Source organism: Haemorhous mexicanus, chromosome 18 (assembly GCF_027477595.1).
Source record: "Haemorhous mexicanus isolate bHaeMex1 chromosome 18, bHaeMex1.pri, whole genome shotgun sequence".
Taxonomy (NCBI): domain Eukaryota; kingdom Metazoa; phylum Chordata; class Aves; order Passeriformes; family Fringillidae; genus Haemorhous; species Haemorhous mexicanus.
In genome coordinates, this window is record NC_082358.1 from 10921108 (window position 1) to 10937483 (window position 16376).

Sequence of the window (16376 nt, forward strand, 5' to 3'; positions counted from 1 at the left end):
GGGGTGCCCTCGGTGGGGCAGCGAGCGCCGGGAGAGCACCGGGAGAGCCTCGGGGTCCCCGTGTCCCCCACCCCGGCGTGACTTCCCCGAATGCGAGTGTCGCGGACAGGGCATCGCCGCTGCCACCGCTGCCACGCTGTCACCTTCCCTCCCACTTCATACAAAGCATCGCCCGGCGGGGCCTTCCTCACGAAGAGAAGGACCCCCGGGCTCCCTGCGTGCCCCCTTACCCAAAATCCTACAAACACCCCAAACCACGGCGCATCCCACACGCAGTCCTCACGCGTGGGTGACACCAACAAGGCCCGATTCCCCGGGGGACTGGGATGTGGCGCTGGAACCCTCGGTGTGGCAGCACCTGCCCGGAGCTGCTGCGCGCCCGCGGGCGCTGCTGGCGCGGCTGCGGGAGGCGCCGCTCCTTGGACCCGCCGCCCCTCGCCGCGGCCTCGGCAGTACCGGAGGAGAAAATGCGCTGAAAAACTAGTTAAAAAAATTATATATATTAAACAGAAAACCCCAACAGCTGGATGGATGTGACCACAGACACACCACAGGTCCGCGGGCAGGTTTTCGCGCACGGCGGTTTGCTCACCGGATATATCCCTCTCGATTTAGCAGCGCCTCGTTTATTTCAACGTTTTCACATTTATTTGAACTCCAAAAGCGATCGGAGAGGGCAGTTCGTACGTATTTATTTAAAATTACATATAATAAATTACAGTTAAGCAACATTTTGAAATTGTGAAAACTAGAAACCCACGCGAAACGAAACGAATAAAGCTCCAGCGGTGGCTCAGCCACAGCAACGAAGGGTTTGGGGCTGGTTTTCTGTAGGTACGGTTTTATCCGTCCGGCCGCGGGGCTGGGGCTTCCCGGACTTTTATTTTCTTTTTCTATAGCTTTTTCACATTTAAAAATTTTTGGTTTTCTGACTTTTTAAAAATATCCAATTTTTCCCCCTAATTTTCTCCTTTTTAAAATTCTGGTTTGTTTCTTCGTTGTTTGTTTGGGGTGAATTAGTTGTTTTGGTTTTGTTTTCTCCTTTTGCTCTGCGGGCACAGGGACTCAGGGATACCCTGCGAGCCGTAAGCGGCCGCTTTCGCGAGCAAATAAATACATCTCCAGCCAGTTGCGTTGCATTATTCCGAGGGAAATAGCTGGCATTCCTGCACCAGTTTATTTTGGAGCTGAAATTTCCCACCCTTCCCGCAGCGCTGCTCCCTGCGGAGGCGAGGCTGGACGGGCTCCCCCGGGCGCCGGGACCGCACGGGCGAGCAGCGCCGGCCGCGCTACCCGAGCGCTCCCGGGGCCCGATCCAGCCGGTAGAGGCCTGCGGGTGACAAAATTCTGTCTGCCCGGGGATGGAGCGAGCGGCGGGCGAGATTCGCCGAGGGTTTTTCCCCGTTTCTCTGGGGAGGAGATAGAGGCACGGCGCCTTTGTGCAAAAGCGCAATAATTCCGGGGAACAAATCCCGGTAACGACGGAATTATTTCCTCGCTGGCCGGTACCGGAGGAGAGTTAAATCGGCTGAATTACCCGGGGTAAGCGGGCTGCTGGGACGCAGCTCCTTCCCCTCTGAAGTCCCTTCCCGGCTCGCACCGACGGGGAACAACTGGCAGAGGTTTTTTGTCCCCGTCGCCAAACCAGAGCCACCCGGCCGGGGGGCTACAGGGAGAACCCTTCTCTCGGCTGCTCCCCCCAGGGACAGCAGAGCCCCGGGAAGCGGGGCAGCCCCGACGGGACGGTGAGGGGCCGGAGCTGCTCTCCGAACGTGGCAAAGGCGCGCTGAGCCGGGCACGGCCGGAGCGGGCAGGCTTCGAGCATCGCCGCATCCTCGGCGGGCCCGTGGGCCGCTGGAGAAAGCCAGGGCGGGCCGGGGGCAGGCTGAGCCGCCCCTTCCCCATAAGGATGGAGTTTATGTCGAAACAGAACCGGAGCGCTCGCTCGGAGCAGAAAACCACCCGCTCTCATCCTCGGCTAGCAGATCCCCGCCGGGAAGTTTTCGGTGTGTTCCCCAGCATCTCCTGGCGGCCCGGGGCAGGGGGGGCATCACCTCCAGACGGGGTGTGGGAGCGAACCCCAAAAACGCAGCTGGGCCCGCAAAGGAGGGAGCCACCCCCCAGCCCTTCGCGGGGGCGGGCGGACACCTCCAGCCCCGCCGCGGGGGCGGCCGGCGGGCCCGGGGCGGTGCGGGGCGCTCCGGGGGCCGCATCCTGCCCCCGCTCCGCCCGGCCCCGCGCCAGGGGGAGGCTGCGGGCGCGTCCCCCCCGCGGCAGCGGAGCCGCCGGGACTTATCCCGTCCCCCCCTGCCGGGAGGCGCCCAATCCCGGCCGGGACCGGGGCTGCCCCGCCGGCCGTCACGTGGGCCGGCCCGCACCGGGGCCGCCGTAAAGAGCCAGAGCCGGAGCCGCCGCCGCCACTTCCCCGCCGGGCGCAGCCAGGGACGCACCCACGGGACACGGGGAGGCGACAGGGGGGACAGCGAGGGAGGGCAGCCCCTCTCTTCCAGGGGGTCCTGCTGGTTTGGTGTTTTTTCTCCTGCCTCCCCGTGAACTTCATTGTATTTTTTTTTTAATTATTACTCTTTTTTGCTGGGATTTCCCTGGATGGTTTGAGCACAGCTCCATGCCCCCACGGCCATGCCCGGCTCCGCTCCCGGCACGCTGCCATGTGAGTACCTGTGCGGGAGGAGCGGGCCAGGGCTCGGGATGCTCTTGCGGGGTTCGGCGGCGGCAGCCCTCCGTCCGCACGGAGAGGCCTGCCCGAGGGTTACTGCGCTTTTTAACAGGGAGGCGGCAGCGCTGGTGGCTGGGGGACAACGGGGATGCTCCTGATCCTGGATCTCTGCCCAGATCTGTCGGGACCCAGATCCCGCAGGGAACCCGAGGGGCCGCAGCCGGCCGCGTCCTCGCCAACAAGGCCCCGAGCTGAGCTCTAGGCCCTGGTTGGGAAAAAAAAAAAAAAAAAAAAAAAAAAGACTGGAAGGGAAATACTATTGGGAAAAAAAATTTAATTGTTGGAGTGTTTTGCCGGCCCGTTGGAGGTGCCCAGGCAGGCGGCGGGGAGGGTGAAGATGCCGGAGGGGTCGCTGCCCGTTCCAAGGAGGTTATTCCTCGCCGCTCCTCAGAGGAAAATTTAAAGGAAAACTAAACAAAGAAAACAAAAATTACAAATTTCAGCCCCTGCTTGAGGCAGGGAAGAGGCGTTTTCGCCGGGGTAAAGGCCGTCGGGTGCCCGGTGTTTGCGGGGTCTCAGCGCGCTGCTCTCGGTTCTCCCTCCAGGTCCCTCTGAGTGAGCCCCGCGGCACCGCCGGGCCGCAGCCGGCCGGGCCCTGAGCAGCCGCAGCCGCCGAGGACGGAACATGTATCAGGGTCTGGCCCTCACCCCCAACCATGGCCAGTCGGCTTATTCCCATGACTCCAGCAACTTCCTCCACTCGTCGGCCGGCTCGCCCGTCTACGTGCCCACCACCCGGGTGCCCTCCGTGCTGCAGACGCTGCCCTACCTGCAAGGCTGCGAGCCGCACCAGAGCCACCTCGGCAACGGCCCGGGCTGGGGGCAGAGCGGCGGCGAGGCCGCGGCTTTCAACGCGGGCAGCCCCCACCCGCCGTCGGGCTTCTCGTACTCGCACAGCCCGCCGGGCAGCAGCCCCTCGGGCCGCGACGGCGCCTACCAGGGGCCCCTGCTGCTGGGCGGCGGGGGCCGGGAGCAGTACGGCAACGCCTTGGTGCGCTCCGTTAACGGGTCCTACTCCAGCCCCTACCCCGCCTACGTGACCCCCGAGATACCGCCTTCCTGGACGGCCGGACACTTTGAGAGCAGCGTGCTGCACAGCCTGCAGACCAGGCAGGCGGCTTTGCCCGGCCGCAGGTCCACTTTCGGTAGGTCGCCGCGGCCATTCAGCGACGTCTCGGGGCGCTGGGTGGGAACCATCCCCATCCCAATCCCATACCCCATCCCAATCCCATATCCAATCCCAATCCCATATCCCATACCCCATCCCGATGCCATACCCCATCCCAATCCTACACCCCATCCCCTCTCCGTGTCGGTGGCCCGGCCCCGGGATGAGCTGTCCTGCTGGCATCCCCGACGGGAGAGGAGAGGATGATTTTATCCAGGGATGGGGAGATGGTCCGGGAATGGGATATATGTGGCTGACCCCGGACAGAGGTGGGATAAGGGAGGGGGCAAAGACCGCGTTTCAAAGCAGAGTAATTCCCCCGGAGGACAGAGAAGCAGAGGCCGTTCAACCCCTTCCCTCCCCACTCCACCACCACCCCCGCGATATCTCCTTCCCACAATATCGACTTTGTGCCTGTGCTTCAATACTTACCCTTGTGTTTAAATTAGCGGGGCAGATTTATAGCTCCCTCCCTTTTAAGTAATTTATTGTGGTAAATTAGTTTATATTTGAACAGACTCTTGGTCTCCTCATTTGCCTTCGCCCAAACAGGTCCGCAGCTGCATTGCTCTGCGGCCTTTGGGGAGACACCGAAAGGCGCTCAGGCGTTGAACAATAAACTTCAATTCCATTGCATCCATGCCGAGAGTCCCCTTAAACCGAGCTCTGGGCAAATAAAGTTTCGGGCTTGATTTAACAGGACTCTTCGTGCGCGGGGTTTATAACCCCGGGGCACTTCACCAGCCTCCTCCGGCTGTGGTTTGCAAAGTCCTTTAAAAGCCACTTCAAGATCTCAGCCGCGTTATCATCTTTACTGCGGTGAACCGAATTATCTTATCTTCACCCCTAGAACAAAGTTAGAGCAGGGAAGCAGCCCCCTCCCCAAGGAGCTCCCACCCCGGCTCGGCTTTTCCTGCCACGCCGGAGGTGCTGGGCTGCGGTTGCTTTCCAGGGTTTTCTCTTTGTGAAAATCCTTTGCATTGTGCGGGAAAAGATCGTCCTGCTGAGGGAGGTGATGCTTCAGAAATCTTTTCTGCGCTTTGAATTCGGTGCTTTAAAATCCAGGATAGCCGCTGCCGTCCCCACTGCCGTTTATTTTTGCTCTTGGACAGTGTAAACTCTCTCAAGCAGCCTAAACTATTCTTTTTTCCCCCCTTTTTTTAATTCGGTGAATTACTGCAATTTTTTTTTTTTACCTTTTCTCTTTAAACGTTATTTCTGTTTTCTATTCCCTCTCTTTCAAGGTTTTGCTTTTTTTCCTTTTTCTTTCCGTTGCATCATTATTAATCCGATCGAAGATTTTTTTTAAAATAATTTAAAATATATTCTTCCTCTAAAGAAAAGAACAAGAAGAATAAGTTCTTTTTAAAAAGAGGGGGAAAAGCGGTCGGAACAAAAAGACCCACTCTCGATTGAGAGGGGTCCCACTTTCGCCTCGGGCTGCCCGTTTGCTGCTGAGCCGTGCTTGGGGCAGGGATGGACCGCGGACGGTGCTCTGCCACTCCTTCCCTGGACTTTTTTTTTTCCCAAAAAAGTGAGGAAGAGCCTCTCAAGCAGGAATCGGGGCCGCGGGCGGCCGGTGATGCTCTCCTGGGGAGCTCGGGATGCCCGCGGGTGCCAGCCCGTCATCTCTCGAAGGGCAGCTCAGAGCCTTCCCCGGCCGGGCCGTCCTTCCGGCCAGAGGCTGGGTGTGTTTCGTGTTGGAAATCAGGAAAATCGCCCCACTTTTCTCCGTCTCCTATTTATTTTTGCACCCCGGGATAACATCGCACTGTCCTGCTGATGATCATGAGCCTCTCCATCCCACGGAGACCCCAGCCCCGTTCAGCCCTTTGGCGTCTTTCGGGGAAGGGGATGGGGGAATAGGCGGTCTTTGAACAAAATATTAAAAGTTTAAAGTGTGGAGGAAATAAAGGGATTTGGGTCACACTTTTCGGGTGGAGGTAGACACCCTCCGGACTGGGATTTCGCCTAATATTGGGGCACGGAGGACTGGGGACATCCCGTGCGCTGGGGATGGCTCTGTCCCTCACACGGCGGCTGTTCCTTCCAGAGTACCTGGAGGAGTTCCCCGGGGACGGCCGCGAATGTGTCAACTGCGGAGCCATGTCCACCCCGCTCTGGAGGAAGGACGGCACCGGGCACTACCTGTGCAACGCCTGCGGGCTCTACCACAAAATGAACGGCATCAACCGGCCGCTCAAGCCGCAGAAAAGGCTGGTAAGAGAGGAGACCCCGCCGGGATTCCCTGCTCCACCCGGGGCTGGCTGGAGGGCAGGGCCTGGGGGGCTGTCACCGTGGCTGTTGGGGGTCTCTGTATTTGTGTTAGGCTCTGTTTGACCTCGCACAGATTAAATGGGAGCACAGAACCAGCCGGGGTCAGGGGGAATGGGGTTAAACCACAGGGGTTTCTGCCCTGGTGGGCAGTGGAGACAGGGCTGAAGGGACTGGAGGGGTCCCAGGGCAGCACCAGAGCCAGCAGGAACAATCACTCTGTGGTCGGGACCCTGCAGGCTTCCTCTAGCTCTGTCCCTGCAGTGGATGTTTTTGCTTTGTACTTTATTATTATTATTATTATTATTATTATTATTATTATTATTTCCTAGTTCTCCATGCAGGTAGACGTGGTCTAGGCAGAGCAGTTGAACAGGAGGCAGGTCTGGTCCTGAGCTGGCCCAGTAGGTTTGTGGCTGCTCACAATGGGAGCAGGATGGGGCCCTGCTCCCTGCTGCCTTCACCCTCCTGCCAAAGGGGAAAACTTGGGGTTTGGCAGTTGCCAGTTTCCCTGCTGGTTAAAGCATTAATTCCCTCTGTCAATGTAATATTGGGCTTCCTCCAATTGGGATCCCATGGTGAGAGAGGAAAGGCACATCCTTTTTTTATTTTTTTGTGGAGTCGCTTTGGGATGTTTAAATTTGGTGGTAACAGTTTTGGTTTTAGAGCTTGTCATCAGACGCCGTCATTACAAACAGGATGTTTGCTGGAACTGTTCTGGGGAACAGCTGGGAGCTCCTTGGGCTTTCATTAGGGGTGTATTCCTGTAGTTATTTTTTAGTATTGCAAAACATATTATTAGCAATAACCCAAAAGTGACAAGTTCCTGTGTATGAAATTCAGTCAGGGATAAAGAAAAAGTTGAGATTGAGCAAGATGTTTCATTCTGACTCCGACCCTCGGAAACGTAGCTCTGGATTTGCAAAACGAAATGAGTAGTATCTCCATGGAAAATACCCCCGTTTTGTTAATCACATTAAAATCAAGGCATTTTTGTGTAACATTCAGCATTATCCAACAGGACTTGCCTGTTCCTCCAAAATCTTTCTGTCTCCTTAAATGTGGTGACATTAAATCTGAACCCCGGTCGCTGCTGCGGCGCAAATCTCAGAGTTACGCTGCTGATTCTTCTGGGCAAACATGCCCCGTGCATACAGAGAGGTGCAAACCAGTTCAAATCCAATTCTGCATTTCAGACTGGCATCCAAATGTGTCGCTGGATGAATTTCTAGGGGATTTTGAGCAGCTTTTCCCTGAGGGAATTGGAGACATCTCGCTGCTATTCCCTATTTTATTTCAGCACGTGGGAAGAGACACGGCCGTGCATTGCCTGCCTGAGCCTCATCTATAGCACCCATCAGGCATTTTTCAACCAACATTTCAACCAGGTTTTCTGGTGGAAAATGCTTGTTTGCAGAATTAAGACCATTTCCCAGGGATGAGCAAATATAGTTGGGAATTACCAAAGTACTTCCAAACTTTTTTATTATTTTGGCAATAAATGCAATGATAAAGCTTAAATGAAAGAGCTAATTTTTGTCCAGGGGAATTTTTTTTTTTTTTTTTTTTTTTTTTTTTTGCAAGGGTTGAAATACTTGAGGGGGATTTTGGTTTATGGATTAGAGAAGGGGCTGCAATTTTGATTTTCCATTCTGACATTTTGAAACCTTGGCTTTTCCCGAGGTTGTGAAATGTCTTGTTGCAACAAGTTCTGCCCTTTTGGAAGAGAAGGGATCTACTGGTGATGGGCAAGAGGGTGCCAGCTCTGTGAGCAGAGCAGTGAATGCAGTGACTGCAGGAACAGTGAAATCCATTTTCTCGGTGAGGGGAAATACAGACACAGGGGGAAAAAAAAGGTTGCTTTCATTCTTTACGTTATGACCTTTGTTCTGTACGTAGACACTGCTCTGGGAGTTATCCTGACTTCTGCTTTCACAAAGCAAAGTCCCCCAGAAGAGGACACAACACAGCCCAGACAGCACTGCAGGAATGATGTCCTGCAGCTCAGCCTGCTCCTGCATGGGAGGGGGAGAGCAGCCATTGTGTAGTTTCCATTTCATTTTTTGTTTCCTTTTATTTTGGAGATAAGGGCAACATCCTCTACACAGCAGGGACAGCCACTCTGCCCCAGCCTGTGTCTGGATTTAAAAGGCTAAGGCTCTCAGCAGAAAGGGTTTGTGTTAGAAGAGGATAGAGGCAGCACTTTGTTTTAGGCAGCATCTTTTCTAGCCAAAGTTTCTTGGTGTGTTTCACAAGATGATATCTTGGACCTAGTCTGAAAATCCAAGTCACCTTTGAAACCAGGAGCAGCTGGTGGAGTTGAAGGCAGCTGCAATTCCCCTGTTAGGAGAGGTTCTGCTCTGCACAGTGGAGCATGGGGGGCAGATGCAGCTCAGCAGCATCTGTCCTGTGCTCAGCAGCCTCACGCCACCCAGAGCTGAAGGACTAACCTGGAGCTGAATTCTTCCACCTTGACTCAGAGAATACTTTTTCCACGTCAGCCCAGGAGGAATTTTTTCAGCCTGTCCCTTTGTACAGTTTGCAATGCACAATGGGCTTGGTGACACCTTAGGGGAAGGTGGGGATGGGATGTATCACGGCCCTGGGGCAGTCTAACAGGATCCCAGAGCCATCTCATGGTGTGTGCCTTGGTTTTCTTCTGCCCCTCAGTTCTTACTGCTCCCTCATCCCCCAAGGTGCAGGCTTGCCCAGAGCTGTGGTAACAAAGGCAAATCTCAAAGGATGCTGCTGCCTTTGCCTCTGAGCCTCTGAGTTCCCCACTTTCAGGAGTTCAGCCCAGATATCTCAGCACACTTTGCTTGACTTCTTTCCTGCAAACCACAGGTCCCCTCAAATCTGTTGGAAATGGGGGCATAGAAGCATTGATTAACTTGGAGGGTTCAGTGCCTTTTTTATCCTGTGAAACCCAGGGGTTTCTTTTCCATATCTGAAAAGGAGGTGAAGCAAAGTCCCTGACAGTTTGGTCTCCCTCAGAAGGACCTTCCCTGCTGGCTTTGAATTTTTTGGGCTCTCCAAGCAGCTCTCACACGCAGTAAATTCAATAGGCACCAATTCACCATTCCTTGAGCTTATCAGCAGCACTTGGCTGTCAAGCCAGGTCTGTGAAGAGTTTTTGTTTGAGTGTATGGTGCATTTGTATAAATAAACACTGAGCACAATGTTGAAGTCAACAACTTCCTAACAAGGTCAGAATGGTACAAAGGCAGTGGGGTGGAGACAGGCAGAAATGTATTTTCTTTCAAGAGAATTGCTGGGAAACCAGCAATAATGTATTGTACCCTGTCCTTCAGTGAGCAATGGTAGCCTTGACTGTCTCTTGCTAAGCTGGCAGGTTCTGGTGAGGGGCAGGTTCTCATGGGGTTTCTGAGGTTTAAATTGCAATATTGCTGGTGTAGGATGGTTTCTTCTCTCCCTGGCTGTGTGAGGAGGAGCCAGCCTGCAGGGTGACGTTCAGGATGCATAGAGGCACTTGTCACTGTCCCTGCAGGAAGGCCACCAGCAGGTTGTGACGCAGCGCTGGCAGGGTGGGCAGGGCTCTGGTGGGGCTGGCATTGCCCTTGGGCCACCAGAGCCACAGGTCCCATTGCCACCTCATCTGCAAGCTGCTGACAAAGCATTCTGCGAAACAGGGAGAGTGTGTCACTCCCTCACGGGGACCTGTGGTGGCCTGGAAAATCTGAGAATTTCCAAAGAGCTTTGCACTGGTCTTTCCCCATCTGCAGGCGAGGACAGATTACAGCAGGCAGTTATCCCAGGGCTGAGTGGCTCCAAATTCCCCTCCATGCTCACAGCAGGAGTTGGACTTTAGAATCTTTGCATCCTTCAGGTGCTCAGCACCTCACTCTGTTCCCGTGGGAGCCGAGGTCCCTCCTGCTTGCAGGGAGGAGCAGCACAGCCCTGGCAGCTGAAAGGCTCTACAGAGCACTGTGTATCTCCCCCAGGATCCTCCTGTGACACCATGTCAGGGACAAAGGTTGTTGTCTCATCCTCTGTGCCAGGCTTGTCAGCTCATGCTTGGGTGTATTATTATTTTTGCCTGGTTATTTCTTGCAAGCTGAATAATTCCCAAAGTGCTGCCATTATTTGGAAATAGTTGCTGATACCTCTTTGCTGAGCAACAAGTGAATCAACCTAGGTCATGTCACTTGTGCCTCTTGGAATTCCAAGCTGATCTCAATTTGACTGCTAACCTTGTAAAAACATTTAATTTTTAATCCTCCTCTTCCCACCTCATTCGTTATATTGCTCAGTCAGGATATCAAGCAATAATGGAAAAATAAACAAACAGGGAGTTCTTTATTGCCTCCATCACCTTTTGTCTGCCTTTGAGCAGATTCAAAACTATTTTTCTGGTGGTTGAAGAACATATTTAGACACCTGCATGTGGAGAGCCTGAGATATTACTTATGCCAGAAGTATCTTACACTTAGTGAGGACTTTTGTTAAAATAGTTTCAATACCTTGTGTTAAAAGACTCTCCAATGAAATGCCTGTTGAACTGACAAGTGTGTATAAAGAGAGATGTGAATTTTCCATTGGCTTTGGAGGGAAGTTGTCAGAAATTAGTTTGCTGCTTTTGCCAGAATATTTTCCTTCTCCAATTGGAATTATTAATGTTTAAGAGCCAGAAATCACTGCACTCACAAAATATGTCTGCAGGGTGGTTCTACAGCCTGTAAGAGAACAGATTATCTGTGAGACTTGAAGAATAACCTCCCTGGTCTCATCATGGACCAGTTCAGTTTGGTTCTGCTCAGTTCAGCCAACTGATTCCAGTTGTCATAACCCAGAGATTAATTTGGATGTTTCTAACTTTAGTGGTAGTTCTGAGCGCAGGAAAACAGAAGAGTTCACTTAAAGCATGAGTTTTCTTCATGCATTTAAAGCCCAGCTGGCATTTTCCATCTCTTTCTCTAAGTGGATGGCCTGGAGGGAAGTTCTTCATGCTCTGAGTCCTGATCACTTCCAGCAGATTTGTTGGAAGTTTGTAAAATGAGTTGCAAGGATATTTTCTAGTTTTATCAATCACAAAAAACAAAAAACCTCCAAGCAAAAACAAATTTAAAAAACCCAAACCAAACAAACACTTGCAAATTAGAGTGATCTCATTTGGATGTCATTTCTTTGATCTGAATTTGGCTCTTGTGCGTTTCGCATTTTCCGGGAATATGGTGTACTTGGAGATTTCATCCTGATGTGAAGGGAAACTTCCCAGTTCATCATCCTGTGTGTGCACTCACGCGTTTGTCTGCTTGTTTTGAAGTCTTCATCGAGACGTGCTGGCCTTTGTTGCACTAACTGCCACACCACCAACACCACGCTGTGGAGGAGGAACGCCGAGGGCGAGCCCGTCTGCAACGCCTGCGGCTTGTACATGAAGCTCCACGGGGTGAGGAGCCTGTCCACCTCGGGAGGGACCCTCTGGGGTCTGGGATCACTGCCCAGCAGGGCTAGGAGATCAGCTCTGAGCCTCTAGACTGGAGCCAGCAGAGCTGTGCCACAGTCCCATCTCCTTGGACAGTTTAAAGCTCAGTCTGCGGGGGTTCTCCAGGGTGAGGCTGAGGGCACGCTGGAATGCTCTCAGCTTGCCCAGAGATGTGGATGCTCCATCCCTGGAAGTGTTCAAGGCCAGGCTGGATGGGCTTTGGAGCAGCCTGGGGTAGTGGAAGGTATCCCTGCCTATGGCAGAGGAGCTGGAAGAACACGATCTTTAAGATCCAGCCCAAACCATCCTAGGATTCCATGAAATGAAAGCTTACCAGGCTCCAGTAGCTGGAGGCTGAAGCTCCCCAAACCCAGGCTGAGCTAAGGAGCATATTTCTTTTCCATGTCCTAGTTAAGAATGGGTGAAGGAGGCTGAGGAGCCCACATGGAGGCTGGCTGATAACATTTACTCACGGAGGATGGGAGCTGTTGGTGACATGTCCACCAGCCCAAGGGGAGACTCCATCCTTCCATAAAGTCTGGAGCCTCTTTACCCCATGCCCATTCCCTCTGAGCCCTGTAGGCTCTCAGTCTGTCAGTGTAATTTAACAGGGCCTGTCACAAAGGTCACTAATAAATCAGGAAAAGAAAAATAGGAAATAAAGGAAAAAACAAAATTTGTGGGAAAGCTTTAGCTGTTAGCCTTATATATCTTCCAGCCAAGGCCTGATGCAGAGAAAAATAGCTCTTAGTGAAGGACAAGGACTTTAGGTGCTTTGCATGAGCTACAGCACAGAAATAGGAGAGCAACACGTGTGGGAAGGAGCTGAATAAAATACAATATTAATGATTCCAAACTTTATCAATGTCAAGGTACCACGACCTCTGGCCATGAAAAAGGAAAGCATCCAGACGAGGAAAAGGAAGCCTAAAAACATTACCAAAGGCAAAGCCTCAACAGGTACAGTGTTGTTATGATCCATCCTGGGGTCTTGGAGCACAGTTCACAATGTTTCTTCTTCTGCAGGAAATAATGATAATTAGAAAATATAAGAATTTTTCCTCAGTGATTGCTTTAGATCTGGGGCCTGCATTTCTGCATAGACCTCGTGTGATAGGAAGATGCTCAGTGGGAAATCTCAGTGCTGTTGTATTCCTGTGAGGTTCCTCTGGGCTGTGGGCACCTGGCTCCAGTGAGCAGTGCTGATGTGTGCGCAGATTTGGGCTGAGTAATGGGAAAAAAAGCCACTGCCAGATATTGAAAGGGTTGCTCCTCCTCCATCAGCATCAGCCTAATTTGAAATGTTTTCTGACACAGATGTATTAGAAAGAAAACAGTAGTGTCTGAGATGTCATGGTCACTGTTAAAATATAAAATTCTTTAAAGCAGATTTGCACCTACATTCCTTCACTGCCCTTTTCCAATTGTCTTCCAGGATCCACGACTTCGGCCACGAACTCCCCTTCTTCCATCACCACCTCAGACAGCACGGTCACTTTAAAGTCAGAGCCCAGCACAACCTCACAGTACCCCGGACAAACCATCGTGTCGGTGTCCCAGGTAAGGGACAGGGCCACAGCCTTCTCCTGCTGGGGTGGGACACCCACACACCTCCATGGCCGCTCTCCTGGGGCAATTAATTCATTGCACTGTGGCCACCAGCCTGCTGGGCTCCCTCAGGCTGAGGAAAGCAGGGAACACGAGCTCCCGAGATGCTGTGGATGAGAAAGGTCTCCAGCCTGCTGGCTTGCCATGGGATCCTTCATCCTGCAGTGGACCAAGTTCTGCTGTGGCTTCAGTGCAGAGCTGAGGTTAATTCCCACCTCCTGCAAGGAAAGCACAACACTGCTGATTTGATGAGATCAGCCCAGGGTGGAATCCCCTGTAGTTCCCATGCAAAGGCTCCCTGGGCATGTGTTACCTGCACCTTTTAGCCCTGAGGTGCTCAGTGACCACAGAGCTGTGATCTGTCAGCAGCCCCCCTTCTGTCCCAAGCTTTTCTTAGGGCCTGGGTGCTATTTCACCTTCATATAGGAAGAAAAAGGCTCTAAATCGACCAACACATCAAAATTTTGTGGTCCAGCACTGTCTTTATGCTGAGTGTAAGCTCTCCCTGAGCTGGATATGTGTTTATGGAGAGGAAGCTCAGCCCCAGCACCCAAGGGCCTGGTGCAGCACTGTCTACACCACGTAGGGTGGGGTTTTTGTTTGAAACCAAGAAATCTGGTTTGTACTGTGCTCTGAAAAAATATGCACACATCTAAAGATCTCCAAACAGGATGTATTTAATCAATGAATAAATGCAGATAGGCCCTGGGATGCCTCCTCCTTGCCTGGTCATTTTACTTGCAGGGACTGTCCTGCCCAGCTGCAGACTGCTCTGAAGGGAACTTTAGCATCAGGGATAATCCACCTGTCACCACTTTTCTCTTCACAGAGAAAAGCAAGGAACAATCCTTCCCAAGAATATTTCTGGGTTTCACATTCTCTGAACCTCAGAGAAAGGAAAAACAACTCTTGTCATTTGCTGTGCCTGTGTTTGTGCAAAAGCAGAATGCAATATGGAGATGGTTTACCCAAAGTGATGGGGTTTTGTTTCCTTGGCCTACCAGGGCCAAGCGTGTGTGTGAGCTGGGACTGTCAGGGACAGTCATGAGATTCTGGGCAGTTGTGTGCAGTTTGGTGCTTAGCAGATTCAGTTTAGATGTAATATAACATAGAGTAGTATAACATAGAGTAATATAATATAGAATAATATAATATAGAATAATTTAGAATATTATAGAATAATATAATATAGAATAATATAGAATATTATAGAATAATATAATATAATATAATATAATATAATATAATATAATATAATATAATATAATATAATATAATATAATATAATATAATATAATATAATATAATATAATATAATATAATATAATATAATATGATATAATATGATATAATATGATATAATATGATATAATATGATATAATATGATATAATAGAATAGAATAGAATAGAATAGAATAGAATTAAATATAGAATAATAGAATATAATAGAATATAATAGAATATAGAATAATATAGAATAATATAGAATATAATAGAATATAATAGAATATAGAATAATAGAATAGAATATAGAATAATATTATATGATTGATATGATATGATATGATACAATATAATTTAAAAGAATAGAATAGAATAGAATAGAACAGAATAGAATAGAACAGAATAGAATAGAATAGAATAATATTATTCTATTCCATTCTATAACAATATAATATATAAGAATAGAATAGAATAGAATTGAATAGAATTGAATAGAATAGAATTCTATTCGAATAGAATAGAACAGAACAGAACAGAACAGAACAGAACAGAATAGAATAGAATAGAATAGAATAGAATAGAATAGAATAGAATAATATTTTACCTTCTGAGAAAACAGAATCAGATACATTATTCTCTCCCCTCATCGAGGCTGCCCACGCATGCCATACCCTCCCTGTTCACACCCCATCCCAGTGCTCCCTGTGCCCTCTGATCACAGGCCCGTGGCTGATGCCAGCCCTCCTCACCCCCTCTCTCCCCTCCCGGGCAGGCACAGAGCCAGCCAGACGAGGCGCTGCCCGGCGAGTTCAAGTTCGAGCCCGAGGACTACAGCTTCTCGGCGGGCAGCATGGCCCCGCAGCCCGGGCTGAGCGTGCCCCTCCGGCAGGACTCCTGGTGTGCCCTGGCGCTGGCCTAGGCACCGCCAGCCCCCGCAGAGAGCCTCGGGACCAAGGCTTGTGCCTGTGGGATGGGCAGGGGACGCGCTGCCCCAGCGCCCCGGACTGCGCAGCGGCCAGCACAGCCACAGGACAGGTTTCTCTTGGAGGATGCCCTTGGGAAACGCCAGCTGCATGGGGCTGGGATGGCCCTGCTGTGGCACCAGGTCCCCAAAAACTCATCCTTCCCCAAGGCCGGAACCTCCGTTTTCCCGGGGAAAGCCTCCCACCTCGGAGATGAAACCAGCAGATAAATGCATCCCAGAATCTGTTTATTCGCAGTGATTTCTCCCTCCTATGACTCCACTGTGTGCAATTTATTCCACTTTCCAATAAAAGACTGTAATAACATGGCACCAAATAACTTAATTTTATTAAAATGTAAGCTGCGTGGCCTGCCTTATGTTTTATTGGCCACAACAGGAAGAAAAGAGAGGAAAAAAAAGAAGAATGGTTGTTTTAAACATTTACTGTTTTATATTAAAAACAATCATCTCTATAGAGTGTTAGCTTCTGAAGCGTTTCGCGTATCAACACTGAGCTGATGAGTCATACATGAAATAAACACACTGCTCTTCCCTTTCCAGCTCCAAACAAAGAGGTTTTTATTATTATTTTAGGCAAACGACATGACAAAAATGGTCAAAACCTCCCAATAATAATAAAAGAATACTAAAATGCTGGTTTTTCTTTTGTATTTCCTGATTGGTTTTGATGTTGCCAAATGTGAGCATTAGAAAATCAGAAGTTAGTCATCCAAAAAGTAAGAAAAAGGCTTGAAGGACTGAAAAATAAGGGGTGTGTTGGAGGTGTAATTGTTTGAATCCAGTTTTGGGGATGTTTTGAGTGGAAGATTTCCAGTTTTCAGCCATGCAGACCAAAGTGCTTTTTAATTATTTTAATGAAGGCCAGGTAAAAAACAATTTATTGGAGCTGAGCTGTAGCAAAAAATCTTCAGTGATGCAAAACCCACACCACAC

The 16376-nt window shown here is 50.6% G+C and overlaps 1 protein-coding gene across 1 annotated transcript; it reads left to right on the forward strand.

Annotated features, from left to right (window-relative positions):
* Window positions 1-2415: 2415 nt before the first annotated feature.
* On the forward strand, window positions 2416-16055 carry GATA5 (GATA binding protein 5). Its single transcript, XM_059862849.1, has 7 exons — window positions 2416-2671; window positions 3283-3882; window positions 5959-6125; window positions 11464-11589; window positions 12498-12585; window positions 13061-13185; window positions 15231-16055. Exons 2-7 carry the CDS (start codon window positions 3363-3365, stop codon window positions 15375-15377), a joined length of 1173 nt encoding a protein of 390 aa, XP_059718832.1. The 5' UTR covers window positions 2416-2671; window positions 3283-3362; the 3' UTR covers window positions 15378-16055.
* The last annotated feature ends 321 nt before the right edge of the window (window positions 16056-16376 follow it).

What these genes read in the sequence shown, in the direction of transcription:
- GATA5 (XM_059862849.1), top strand. Translation starts at nt 3,363, where the DNA reads ATGTATCAGGGTCTGGCCCTCACCCCCAACCATGGCCAGTCGGCTTAT. An exon ending in CGGCCGCAGGTCCACTTTCG is followed by an intron (nt 3,883 to 5,958) that starts GTAGGTCGCCGC and finishes TGTTCCTTCCAG; the next exon opens with AGTACCTGGAGGAGTTCCCC. An exon ending in CCATCGTGTCGGTGTCCCAG is followed by an intron (nt 13,186 to 15,230) that starts GTAAGGGACAGG and finishes CCTCCCGGGCAG; the next exon opens with GCACAGAGCCAGCCAGACGA.